This window comes from Beta vulgaris, chromosome 3, assembly GCF_026745355.1.
Source record: "Beta vulgaris subsp. vulgaris cultivar EL10 chromosome 3, EL10.2, whole genome shotgun sequence".
Lineage (NCBI taxonomy): Eukaryota > Viridiplantae > Streptophyta > Magnoliopsida > Caryophyllales > Amaranthaceae > Beta > Beta vulgaris.
In genome coordinates, this window is record NC_079204.1 from 1,084,504 (window position 1) to 1,098,582 (window position 14,079).

Genomic DNA, 14,079 nt, shown 5'->3' on the forward strand with positions numbered 1-14,079 from the left:
AACATAATCAGCTAATAGTAATATGAATAATAAATAATAGACAATAATACAAATATTTAATAAAATAATAGACACTAATACAAGTATAATACTATATAATCATTGTGGTACTTTAATTAAAATTCTAATAATAATATAATTATATGGACAATAATACAAATGTTTATTGAACATTAACTAGTTGGACCTTATTAGACCTTATTGGAACTTATTGGACCTGATTAGACCTGATTGGAACTTATTGCACCTGATTGGAACTTATTGGACCTTATTAGACCTGATTGAAACTTATTGTCCTTATTGGACCTTATTGTAACTTATCTGAACTTATTGGACCTGAAACTTAATTTTTTAAGTTGAGGAGAACGCACCCAAAGAGTGAATCGAACTCTTGTTGTACTTCCTTCGTCCCATAATATAGTGTCTACTTCATTTTTGGTAGGTCAAATTTTAAAATCTTTGATCGAATATTCTCATTTATATATATAAAAAAACATATTCATGTGATATCTTCTTAAATTCGTCTCAATGTATAGTTTCATAATATCAACTTTTTATATTTTTTATTAATACGGAATTGAAAATATTAAAGGTCAAAGTTACGTTTTGGAGAACGTGTAAAAAAAAAAATTATATTATGGGACGGATGGAGTAATTTGTAAGAGTAGAAGGGTCGAGTTAAGTGTATAGGAGGGTACTCAACTTTGAAGAAAGTTTCAGTTAAGGTACTCAACTTTCATTTGTACCAGTTAAGGTACTCAAATTGGATGTCTGTTAACTTAAGGTACTGAACTTTGGTTTGTACCGTTAACATCCCAAAAATAAAAGAAAAATATGACGTGGCATTAATTAAAAAGAAAAAGCTCACATAACATTAATTTTCTCTCTCCTCTAATTCTTCACCTTCTTCTCTCTCCTTTTATTCCTCACCTTTTTTTTACTTTTTACTAATTTCCACTATCAATCTCATCACCTCGTACAATTCCTCCTCCCTCATCATCTCCCTCATCAATCAATTCAGGAACCTCCCCCCACAATTGAGCAGTCCCAAAATGACAAATCTTAGCAACTAAAGCAGGCTCATCACATATAATAATTGAGCTACTTTTTATATGATTATGAATAAACCCAGTTTTATACCAACACAATTATGCATATAATCCAACCCATCAGCAATTCCAGCAACAATTTGAACCCTAGAAACCCAATTTGACAAAACCGTAAAATTAGGATTTCTCAAACAATCACTCAAATTAGCACCATTTATAAATTCATAAACAAGATAAACATAATTTCCACTAACAGAAGCACCATGAAGCTTCACTAAACTCGCATGGTGAGACTTACAGATGAGAGAGAGTTTTTTCTTGAGCTCCGAATTATCAATGGATCGTCGAAGTTTACGTTGTGTTACAATTGATAGTTTATTATCAATTAAACATTTCCATGAAGCTGAAGAAGATGAAGATGAAATGGGTTTTAATAGAAATTTTTTTGTTGCAGAACGAATTTCAGATGAAGATGAAATGGCTTTACCATGCATAGTCTCTCCATAGGTGTGCTTTTATTTTGTTTTCTTGTTGTTCATCATTATGTTTCTTTTTCTTTTGTTCATATCCTGTAGCTTCTTTTCCTCAATGCAATAAAGAAAAAGCCCATCAGTTTTGACTTTTGAGAGGTGGGTTTTCCCTCTCATCGTCTCTTCCACCGCCAAGCTTCCCCTTTCCCGCTACCAGGAGCAGGTAGCATCCAGTGAACTCAGTGGCGTGCCACGACCTTCCCTCCCGTCTTGTTTTTTGTTTTCAATAAGAGTCCATCTATTGTGACTTGTGATGGTGTTAGTTTCCGGGAGGAGAAATTGTACGAGGTGATGAGATTGATAGTGGAAATTAAGATTAAACTAAAGTTTGACTAAGTTGGTTTATTAGATTGTTGAAATAAAAAGTAGTAAAAAGTAAAAAGTAAAAAAAAGGTGAGGAATAAAAGGAGAGAGAAGAAGGTGAGGAATTAGAGGAGAGAGAAAATTAATGTTATGTCAGCTTTTTCTTTTTAATTAAGGGTAATGCTATATGCAGCCCTTAGGGTTGCATATAAGCATTAAATACATTTCCTAAAATGGTATAAATTCTGATATTTATGATAAAATCACACATAAATCGATGTAATCAATGCATTATTTTTCAAAAACTTTCCCTTTTAAGCCTCTTATATGCAGCCCTTAGGGCTGCATATAGCTTTTTCCTTTAATTAATGCCACGTCATATTTTTCTTTTATTTTTGGGGATGTTAACGGTACAAACCAAAGTTCAGTACCTTAAGTTAACAGACATCCAATTTGAGTACCTTAACTGGTACAAATGAAAGTTGAGTACCTTAACTGAAACTTTCTTCAAAGTTGAGTACCCTCCTATACACTTAACTCTAGAAGGGTCTTATTCTTATAATCATTAGGTCAATATTGATATTTGAATGTCAAACGAGTTGCTTTAATATAGTTCAACGTATTTATTGTTCAATGTATTAAGCGTGCAATTTCTAACTGCAAAAAGATATTGTAGACAATAAAGTTATGTTATGTTTTACACTTATTTATATACATGGTTGCTAAACGCAGCCTCATTTTACTAACGCAGCTTTAAAAAAAACCCAAAAAACCCTTATTATCATATTTTTTCTAAAAATCCCTTTCTCTCTCTAAAAATATTCTCTCCTCTCTCTAACTGTTAGATATAAAAAACTTCATCAAAGATCTACAAATTTTAATTTGATATTCAATGGACCATAATTTTGACCCAATCGAATTTCAATTTGATGTAAGTTGTGATTTTTTTTTCGTAATTATGATGCAGGTTGTGAATTTTTTTTCGCAGATTCAAGTTGTAAATTTTTTTTTTCAAAAGGTCTGTTTCATGTAGACTACACGAAACAGATGATTCCGTTTCGTGTAGATTACACGAAACAATTGATTCTGTTTCGTGTGGACTACACGAAACAGATGATTCTGTTTCGTGCAATCTGCACGAAACAATTGGATCTGTTTCGTGCACCTTGCACGAAATACCAATATTCCCTTCGAAATTCTGAAAGAAAGTTGGACGAAATTCAAAAAACTTATTCGCTTGATGTTGAACCCGAAATGTGTATAATATCTAGTAATTTATCAATTTTCCAACATTTTCGAAAAGATTGAAGAGCTTGGAAACGAATTTGAGGTATGATGGTGGACGAATTTGTGAAATTTCGTGAACCAGAAATCTTCGAAGAGGAATAGGGTGATGAGAGAGGAGAGGAAGAGGGAGAAATGAGTTGTGAGTGAATAAGGGTAATTTTGGAATTTAGATGGGTTGTACATGGTAAATGAAAGTTGCATTTAGCAACCCCCTTTATATATTAGCCAAATTTTTACTTGGCCAACGAAATTATGTCTTAGGTACAGAGTTATTAGGCGCAAAGCCTGAGGATTAACATCATCAGCTGCCATGGCTGAGGGCCTTGGTGTAGAGAAGTATGGTAGATTGATGGGTAGATTGATTTATTTGATTGTTACTCGATCTGATTCGGCACATTTTGTTCTAATTCTATCAAAATTTTATGTAGGCATCTAAAGTTGTGCATTACGAGGTGGTTCTTCGAATAGTACGCTACTTGAAGAAAAATCTAGGCTATATGATATTATTTTGCTTAGACAATGATATTCGGTATTGGTGGATTTTATAATATCATTTTATCGTTGCTTAGTTTATTAGATAGAGATTTAGTATACTAACATGAGGTCACGTGCTCAAATCTTGTACTACCTCCGTTTTTTAGTTGACCTGTTTTCCTTAGACACACATGTCAATGCACTATTTTAATCATTTATATCTCTAATTATCAATAAGCAAAATTACAAAAAGTTGATATTATGAAAATATACATTGAGATGAATCCAATAAGATCTCACATGACTATATTTTTTTTAGGTACAAATAAAAAAAAAATAGTCAAAGTTTCACATGTAAATAGTGTCAAAAGTCAATACGGATCATCTAAAAAAAGAAAGTATATGTCGGTATAGATAAATTAGCATTAGGTTACAATGTTTTCACCAATAAGATGCTAGAGCTTTCTATACATAGAGTGACATCAACTTGTATATTCTTTTCAATAGTTTGGCTTATTGATCATTGGAATTAAGCTACCAAGGATGTCTTGGCCTAGTGGTTAAGATTGAGGTGCTGTGAACGATAGGTCACAGGTTCGAATTCCCCCTCCCCTTCTTTGTACTTTGTACCGCCTTCGTGGCTCATATGGATCAAAAAATCATTGGAATTAAGCTTCGTAGTTATCGCAATTGTTCACTCACATATGATATTTAGTTAGAACATAAAATTGTCGAATCTAATTTCTACACATTTTCCTCTTTAGAAATCAAATTTTAGATATTACTATCTTCGTCTCAACTTAATTGTAACCATATTTTTGAAGAGGTTTCTTAGTTAAGTTATAAGATACTATATATTTGATATACTTTTTCTTATATGTCGAATTTTACACCCTACCAAACGGAGCATGAATCCAACTGATTGTAACTGAATTGAAAATAAGAGGGAGAAAACATGCTACGAATAATAATCCTATTCATATGATAATATTTAGAGTCCTAACAGATCTCCGGTGTACAATAAACTATTACTTCATATGCACGTTTATGTTAATGTATAAGTTCTTACTTTTTAATTGTTTGAAATTGCTTTAATTAGATTAGTTTAGTTTTCAATCAAAAACATCTCTTTTTAAGCATATTATTTTGGAAAATATTTTATGTGTACATTATATCTTATTATAAATTATGCAATCTTAAATTTCTTTATTCGTTACTCCATCCGTCCCATAATATAAGTCTTGTTTTCTTATAAGATGTCCCAAAATACAAGTCCTATTTCTATTTTCAATCAATAATTATGCCCAAAATACCCTCATGAAAATAATTTATTTTCAAAATGTCCTCATAATTTCAGCTTCCAATGCACTATAATTAATGACAAAATGAAATCTTCTACCCCATTAAACTCCTCTATACATTAAACCATGCAACATTAATGTTCAGTTTTAATTTTTTGTTACAAAGATATAATAATGTAAGTGTTTCCCAATAAAAATGAATATTTTTATCCAAAATAAAACAAGATTCCACTTTACCTTAATTCCTGTGTAAAAATAAAATCAACTTATATTATGGGACGGAGGGAGTATTATACATAAATATAAATCGAGAAGAAATTGAATATTTTATAATTAATATTTTTCTAATAAGTGAAGGATAGAAAAATAATCTTACCAGACGACACCTTAGTTCAGCTTATAAATAGAGATAAACTCGTCAATTTACGTAAAATCTTAAACGAGCAACACTCCAAAAGACGCTCGAGGTGCCGGTGCCCAACTCATACGCCAATTGAATTCCTTTAGAACCTCCATAACCTTTCATAAGTCAAACGCAAAGCTCGAATTGCAGAAGCTCGTTCCAGGTTCTTGTTTTGTTCCTTAGATGAATCTACTTGTTTTGTTGCGGATTTTGGTGTGGAATTGCGATTTTTGAGATATACTTCATGTGATCATTCATGCGATTCGTTTTATGCTGGTTGTTTGATGAATTCAACTCATTTTTTTCTTTCTCATATATGTTATCTCATGTTTTTAGTGATAATTTACATGTTATAAACTTATGACTCGAGTTTCATCTTTGTTTCATGGAAGTAGAATTTCACCTTTTCTTTTTTTTTTCCTCCACATTCAGAAATCTTAAAAAAATGGCGAAACATGAAGATCAACCAGTGCCAATTTATTCATGCCTGAACCCCGTTTATGGCGATGGTTCCCTTCTGGAAGAAGCCAAACTACGTTTTGACAAAATCAAGTCAAAATTCCAACAAGTTTTCTCTCATCCTCCAGATATCTTCGCTCGATCTCCAGGTTATTTTTTTATAAAAAAATAATAAAATCTTTCTCTTGAATATATGTGTAAATTGAATTTTTGTTGATTGATTTTTGGTATTAGGTCGAGTTAATTTGATCGGGGAACATATTGATTATGAGGGGTACTCGGTGTTGCCAATGGCGATTAGACAAGACACCATTGTTGCGATCAGAAAGAGAGGTGGAGATGAAGAAAAGATTATTCGAATTACGAATCTTAATGATGAAAAATACTCAATGTGCACTTATGCTGCTGATTTTAACCAGGTTCTATCTTGTCTCTTCTATTGTTTCGGTTACTTGAGTTTATTAGTTTTATTTCATTTGATTTGATTTTTAGAAACAACTTCCTTTGCCACTATTATTAAATTACTTATTTTTAGTTCAACGGGCCATGACACAACAATTTAATGGCATATAGTTTCATTTTGCTGTTTGATTTTGTTAATGATTTTGTTATTCATTTGACAATTGGGAGAAGAAAGGCCAATCATGGTTCAGATTTTATTAGCTAAAGTAGCTTCATATCACATAAATGTAATTGTGAAAGTTTGATATTATCTTTTCTGGGTTGTGATCTGTGCAAGATGAATTGACATTGTGTGCTTGTGCTATTAATCATGTGAAAGTACGTTTAGGAAAGCGACTGGCATGATCAGATTAGGTAGATTGGTAGAGATAGGATAGGGAAGATAGGCACTTGATTCTGGGAACATGGGTTTGGACTTTGGACACTACAATGGACAGAGTAGTTAAAATACAATTTTTTTTTTTTTATTAAGGTAGCAACTAGCAAGTGCTTCAAACTTTCAACTTTTGACTCTATGAACAACGTAGCTTAAAGACAAGTGTTTCGTGAGGGAATTGCCTAATAAATTTTCTCTATTGTGCTAAGCAGGAACTTGACTTGAAGAATCTCAAATGGGGTCACTATTTCATTTGTGGGTAAGACCTCGATATATTGATCATCGTGTTATCTGCTAAGAGTGTTTCGTAGCATAGATTCTTTACACTATAATTATAGCTTAGAACTTTAACGGATTATTTGTCTTCTAGAGTTCACGACTTTTTGCTGATGTAACTTTTTCTATAGAGTTCATTTAAGAAATGTTTAATATATGTGCAGGTATAAAGGTTACTATGAATATGCGAAATCGAAAGGTTTAATTGTTGGTGAACCTGTAGGCCTTGATATTCTGGTAGATGGAACAGTTCCAACTGGTATACTTATCTTCTGTTCCTTTTTTAATTAATGTTGTCACTGCAACAACTAAGTTTTTTAATAGAAGGATAACTAAAGAGAAATATTCTTTGTAATATGAGCTGATTTTGCCATATTTCTATCATTCAGGTTCTGGATTGTCAAGCTCAGCAGCATTTGTTTGCTCTTCTACAATTGCTATAATGGCTGCTTTTGGGGTGAACTTTCCTAAGGTACCCTCTATAGTCCATTAAATTTCTCATGCCTTCATCACGTCATCTGTTTATTGGATAGATTCTATATCATTTAAGTGTGAGCAAACAATTTCAGAAAAACATGTTCTTTGAGTGTGATGGAACTATACATGAAGTAATTTACTAGACAAAGAAGCTAGTGACTGAAACAATTAAGGATAAGGACTTCTTTTCTTTCAAATAGATGACCTACCAAGTAAGAGACTTTTGAATGTTCCATCATCTTCTCATCTGGCTGTATCTATGTCTAAAAAGTTCTTCTGAGATCACTGAATAAGAGCACCCCTTCACCAATTGTTACTGGTATGGAAGAAGCTCTTGATGCGAACTTGTAACTTTTGTCTAAATACACTATTGGAACTTTTACCTGTGCATAAGTAAAGCCATTTGTATGAGGACTGGTGTTCCAAAAGAATGCCTTTGTATGTGTTTTCTGCGTTGCTCTCTTTGTAGCTCTTATCATCTCAAGTCGCAATTCATGCATGAGATGGAACACAATGCTGTTAGAAACTTAGAATAGCTGCTTAGGTCCTATACTGATGTACAGTTTCCTCTTTTCTGTCTACCTTTGTCTTGGTTGCATTACAGGTTCCTATATGTTTATCCTTTTTCCTGATTTCATCTCCTTTTTTGCAGAAAGAAATTGCACAACTCACTTGTGAATGTGAGCGCCATATCGGGACACAGTCTGGTGGAATGGATCAGGTTGATAATCATGTTGTTATTAATGAGGATATTATCTAACTATCGAAGGATTGGACTTGATGCTAAATTTGCAACATTACTTACTTAATGGGATTCACTTACTATATGATTTTCCTGATCATTGTTGCAATTATGGGTGTAGAGGTTCCCTGTTTTTAGGAGTTCCTGAGATACACTCTTTTTGCACAATAAAATAAGTTTGAATGTTGAACTTGTAGGCTTGAGAGTTGCAAAAGGGGGGGGGGGGTCGCTTCATGTCAAAAATTGAGCATCATAATTTTACCCACTTTAATGACGTGTAAGCTAGAGGATTGGGCGCTCTTGTGATTGATCTCACCATCAATTATAAGTTATGTCCCTGCTTGAATTTAGGATACTGGTTTCTCAGCTTTAAATCGTTATTATCTCAATCAACCCATGAGAAGAGTTCCATTTGTATACTTAGAATTTTCGATGGAAACTTAACTAATAGAGATTATGTAGTCATTTGAAGCCTAAATTATTTTGCTCTGGATAAGTACCGGTCTCTAATTGCTTTTTGAGTCTGTAATGGGCTCTCCTACGCGGTTAATTCTGTCTATTATGAAAAGCCTCCCATGATTCTTTTAGCTTATGTCAATACATTTATACCTTTGGATTTGTAATTGCAAACTTTGTTAGAAAGTTCCTATTGACTGTTATTTCTTTTATTTCCCCCTTCTCATTGTAGTGTTTTTATTTGTATTCACTTTATAGGCAATCTCTGTCATGGCCCAGACTGGATTTGCAGAGTTGATAGATTTTAATCCTATTCGTGCAACTGATGTAAAACTTCCGGCTGGGGGATCATTTGTAATAGCCCATTCATTGGCAGAATCGCAGAAAGCTGTCACTGCTGCCACAAACTACAACAATCGCGTTGTTGAATGCAGACTTGCTGCAGTGAGTTGATTTTCAATTTGACTTAAATGCTCAGAATTGTTATTTTGATGCTTGCGGAATTATTCATTCTGCACCAGTTATATATTGTGATTGACACAAATTTATGCCTGTAGCTGAAGATTAAGAAGGGATGCCCTAGAATATTGTTCTGCTACAATTTTTAGGATTGATATTTGAATTATTGTTACAAATTTGATTTGTGCAGCTATATGACTAACTAGTTCATGTGTTTGACTTTTGCAGATTGTGTTGGGTATTAAGCTTGGAATGCACCCAAAAGAGGCAGTATCCAAAGTCAAAACACTTTCTGATGTTGAAGGTCTGTGTATGTCCTTTGCTGGCACTCGTGGCTCCACTGATCCTGTTCTAGCTGTCAAGGTATAGACCCATGCATATCTTGCTAACTGTAACTGTATTGTACCAAATGCATGAACAGCGGTTTAGTGGTTTAAGTTCAATAATAGGCAAAGTTGGTCACTTTATTTGGTAGTATTTTTTTGAATTAACCAGGTTCCTCATATCGTGCTGCACTACAAATTACCAAGTTTATAGCTGGGTCGGATTCTTGTCTCACTCTTATTCCCCATATTTTTGATGATGCAATTCTTCCTTTTTGCACCAGGAGAATTTGAAAGAAGAACCATATACTGCTGAAGACATTGAGAAGATCACTAATGAAAGTTTGCCATCAATCTTTAGTGACTCACCATCTTCTTTGGATGTTTTGAAGGCAGCCCAACACTACAAGTTGCATCAGGTAAAGTGATATACTACTACTGATGGAGCTTCTCGCAGTGCTTGATGGTCTATGACTTTTGATTACTTGGGCTCTCCACCTTCATTTTCATGTCTTAGATCTTGTCATAGTCGTCAAATATCTCTCTGATTTTATCAGTGGCTTTTATATCCTATTTGTACAACATGCTAGTTGTTTTGTATTCACCAATGGTTGTCATCTATGTTTCACATTTAATTCTGTATATTTTGCATTTTATGAGTGTCGGGGTAGGTTCAGCAAAAATGTATCCATGCTGAATTAGTGCATTGAATGATCTTCACAATTTGGACATTGGCTGCCTTCTGTATCTCCCATCTTTTGTCCTTCATCAAAATTGTCTTTGCATTTTAGGATTATGATACCTATTATTTTACCTGATCCACAATAAGATACAGCACAGTTGACTTGTATCGTGCAAGCTGTTTAAGCTACCATTATTGTTTATCATGGATCTTTTTGAAGTCATTGGGTGTCATGTCCAGTTCTTTATGAATGGTGAATTTCTCTTTTGCTGGTTTAGGCTTCAATCATAAGGGGTTTTTGATAAGAGTTTTTGAAGAAAGAGTAAGGGAATTGTTGTTCTTGTTCTCTTTACTTATTTGTTTCAGCATTTATTCATTTCCACTCCCCGCTTCTCCTCATGAAGTTGATCCAAACTCCTCCATCCGGATTACCCACCAGTCCACCACAGGTGACACCATATGCAACATACAACCCAAATCCACACCACCATCTCCACTTGATCATTGCCAGTGTCATCCCCATGACTACAAATTTCTATTAGGGCTACAATCTTTTTAACTGATGGCTATAGTTATGATTCTCTAATTCCGTGTGTTATACCGTAGACATGCTCATGATTCATAATTGTGGTAATTACTAGTCATTCAGGCTTTTCAGAGCATGCCGTGATCCTTAATCTCCTTTTTGCAGAGAGCCGCTCATGTGTACTCCGAAGCTAAAAGGGTATATGGCTTCAAGGATACAGTGTCATCAGATTTGAGGTATGTTAAATGTATTGGCTGAAGACAGCCTTTGATTCCCCTCTTCTTTTATGTTAAAAATCATGTGGAAGCCTGCATGCGTCTCATTATGTGTAATGCTGTCATAACCTTATGCACAAAACACATGAAGATATCCTTAGCAGACTTACACCATTACTGATAAATTCATCAATTATTTTTGTTTTGTATCAGCTGTAACTCAAATCAGAGTTTTATTGTTAATCTCTCCGACTCTTACGTTAATTTCTTGTCTTTGCAGTGAGGAGGATATGCTTAAGAGGCTTGGTGACCTTATGAACGAGAGTCACTATAGCTGCAGTGTTCTCTATGAATGCAGGTATAAATGCATTAGCTGCTAGTAGTGATGCTACGTTAAAGTTCAAATGACTTGTTCAATTATGTCATCCTGTTTTCTTAACTTTGTAGGGCTGAGTTTTTTAGGTTGACCAAAGAGCAGTGCTTTAATGTCCATTCTAAATGTAATGAAACTATATAAGATTTGATAATGAGCTGAAAATGCATTAGATTTGATAGGGATGAGGAAACACGTATTATGGCAAAACATTTTTTGTCAAAAACCTAGCATCATATTCTGTCAAAAACCTAGCTCCACTCTTCAGTTTTTTTTTGTCCAAGTGAAGTAATAGAATTGAATGACAGGCTACTTGGTAGCTCTTGGGGGTTTGTATGCACAATTTTTTAGATGAGAATCAGAGATTGTCAAGACCTTTCAAAACAAGAGAAAGAAATAAATTGTGTGAACAAGGATGTGGATGTTGATATGGAAAACCACCATTGGCTATCTTAACGTACTTTAGTGCTATCCTCTCTCTATCATATTTCGTGTACGAGATAGACACACCTAAAATGCAACTTTGACTGCAATGACGATGTTAGTGAATGATTACTATCACAATGTTAACAAAAATTGTGCAATTGTAGCTCACAAGTGAAAACGTGTTGCGCCTTTGGTTGTCACTTGCCTTCCCTCTTTTCTTGTCTGGGTTTCCTTTCCACTTCATCATTCCCCTAGTTTCTTTCTGTTGCAGTCAGTGGCTCCCTATAATTTCTATTTCATATCTCCATCCATTCTATATGACAACTTGACTAACTTTTTTTATTTTCACATTATCTATCACTAAAATATCCCTGCACTACCATTGGTTAGTTTTAAGTAGCAATGCAATTTTACTTGTCAATTCTAATATCAATACTAGAATGTGCCAGATTCAACGCTAAATTGTAAATATGAAACTGAGAAGTGGGACTAAATTAATAAATAAAAATTTCATTCCTGCTTTATGATTAATTGATCTTCTCTTTTCCTTCTTTGATGTTGATCATCTAAAACAGTTGTCCCGAATTGGAAGAACTTGTGAAAATTGCTCGCGAGAAAGGTGCTCTTGGGTCCAGGTTGACGGGTGCTGGATGGGGTGGCTGCACAGTTTCCTTGGTAAAGGAAAGTGATGTACCACATTTTATCCTTGATTTGAAGGTATGTTTAAACTAAACACTCCAGAAAGCTAGTAGAGTTGCAAAGTGGGAACCCCAAATGCTTATATCTCACTAGTTTATTTGTGTTTTTATCAGGAGCACTTCTACCAGTCGAGGATTGACAAAGGTGTGATAAGCAACAACGACCTCGGTCTATATGTTTTTGCTTCAAAACCAGCTAGTGGTGCTGCAATCTTCAAGTTTTAGTGTTGTTTTTCTTGTTCAGCATTGTACTCTTTTATGTATATTATTGAGTTTTATGTATATTATTTATATTTGTGGAGTGAACTCGAATTTTTTTTTTCTCCCTCTATACTAATAATAAAGTTCCTAACATATTTCTTTCACAATTATAATTATTCGCCGCCGCCACCACCACCACCACCACCACCCCAGGAAGGTCGGATATCCTCTCCACAAAAATAATCATAAAAGTACATTACACACCAATGTGAAATACAAGTTACAACAGATACAACACAATAAATACAAATATACTAGTTTTTATATGCATGCGATGCGTGCGAAAATACATATTAGGGATATTTGAATTGTTAATGGTCTTCTTTTTGTAATGTTTTTCTTTTAATTAAAATAGTTTGAATAGAGATATAATGAGGGTAAAATGGAGTTTCTAATATTTTGGTATCCTATCCCTCTTCCCATGTAGAATAGAGATAAACAACATAAACAACAGCACACGCCTAAGAGGGGTCCACGAGATTCAAACCAGAAAGTTTTGACAAAATTAAAATTTTTCGGAGACAGGAAAATCGTTTAAAGGTGAATTTATGTAGCTATTTGCTTATTGCCCACTGGTTTCATACATCTTTTTTCTCAACATTTTTTATAAATACTCTGTAGTTCATAATGGAAGAGAGTAAAATATGCTTTACAAGTAATAAAATTCACCGCCTATCAAAGAAGTACTTCCTTCGTTTCGATTTAGATGTTAACTAGTTATTAGGTCCGGGCTATGCCCCGGGTAAGAAAAATTTTCATTTATTAATATTGTATTTTGATATGATAACACTAAATACAACTTCGTCTAGTGGTTAAAACTTTAGTACATGAACTTGAGGTCATGGGATCAAAACCTATACTATGCAATTTCTATTTTTTTTTTATTGTACATGGATTACATGGACTAAAACTCTCTAGAGAGAGCGCCACGTGGCACCGTTCCTGGTTTGCGCACGCCTTTTAATATATTAGTATAGATTTCTATTTTAGAAAGTTTCGAATGAGATGTTATATTAAATTTTGGGCAATAACTTCTCTACATCTCTCCTATCGTATGGGTTCTTTTTTTAATTTCTTTATCACTCTCCTTCCAAAAATTGCCTATGAATCCATGATTTGAAAAGTATAACATTTTAAATGAAATGAAAAAAGTAATAAAAATTCACCGACATATATCACCTAAATTTCCCAAATTTAATAAGAATACGTAAATTCAAATAGAAAGGTTACTTATAATTAAAATTATAATTGTTTATAGTTCTACAATTAGAACAACTTGCCATTTACATTTTATTTTAAATAAATTGTGACTTAAAACCTTATAATTAACTTTCTGTTTAAATTAAAGTGTTTGCTAGATTTCGACCATTTTTAAATTGCTCAGGAATACTTTAAAAAAAATCAACTAAATACATTATAAATTCACATAAGTTAGGTTCAATACAAATAAGTATAAATAAGTTTTGACGACGTTTTGAAGTATGTTAGGCCTTCCATAACAGCGGCCTATAATGACGAGCT

At 33.6% G+C, this 14,079-nt stretch overlaps 1 protein-coding gene across 3 annotated transcripts; it reads left to right on the top strand.

Moving 5' to 3' along the window:
* The first annotated feature begins 1,257 nt into the window (after nucleotides 1–1,257).
* LOC104887933 (galactokinase) lies at nucleotides 1,258–12,603 on the top strand. 3 transcript variants are annotated; one of them, XM_048640739.1, is made up of 14 exons: nucleotides 1,258–1,556; nucleotides 5,780–5,955; nucleotides 6,041–6,225; nucleotides 6,857–6,903; nucleotides 7,085–7,179; nucleotides 7,310–7,392; nucleotides 8,050–8,118; nucleotides 8,854–9,039; nucleotides 9,283–9,417; nucleotides 9,662–9,796; nucleotides 10,751–10,821; nucleotides 11,081–11,158; nucleotides 12,175–12,316; nucleotides 12,412–12,603. In XM_048640739.1, exons 2-14 carry the CDS (start codon nucleotides 5,793–5,795, stop codon nucleotides 12,520–12,522), a joined length of 1,500 nt encoding a protein of 499 aa, XP_048496696.1. In that variant the 5' UTR covers nucleotides 1,258–1,556; nucleotides 5,780–5,792; the 3' UTR covers nucleotides 12,523–12,603. The 3 variants fall into 3 exon arrangements, with proteins under 3 accessions (XP_048496696.1, XP_010671022.2, XP_048496697.1); XM_010672720.4 differs by lacking the exon at nucleotides 1,258–1,556 and adding an exon at nucleotides 5,378–5,510; XM_048640740.1 differs by lacking the exon at nucleotides 1,258–1,556 and adding an exon at nucleotides 5,600–5,623.
* The last annotated feature ends 1,476 nt before the right edge of the window (nucleotides 12,604–14,079 follow it).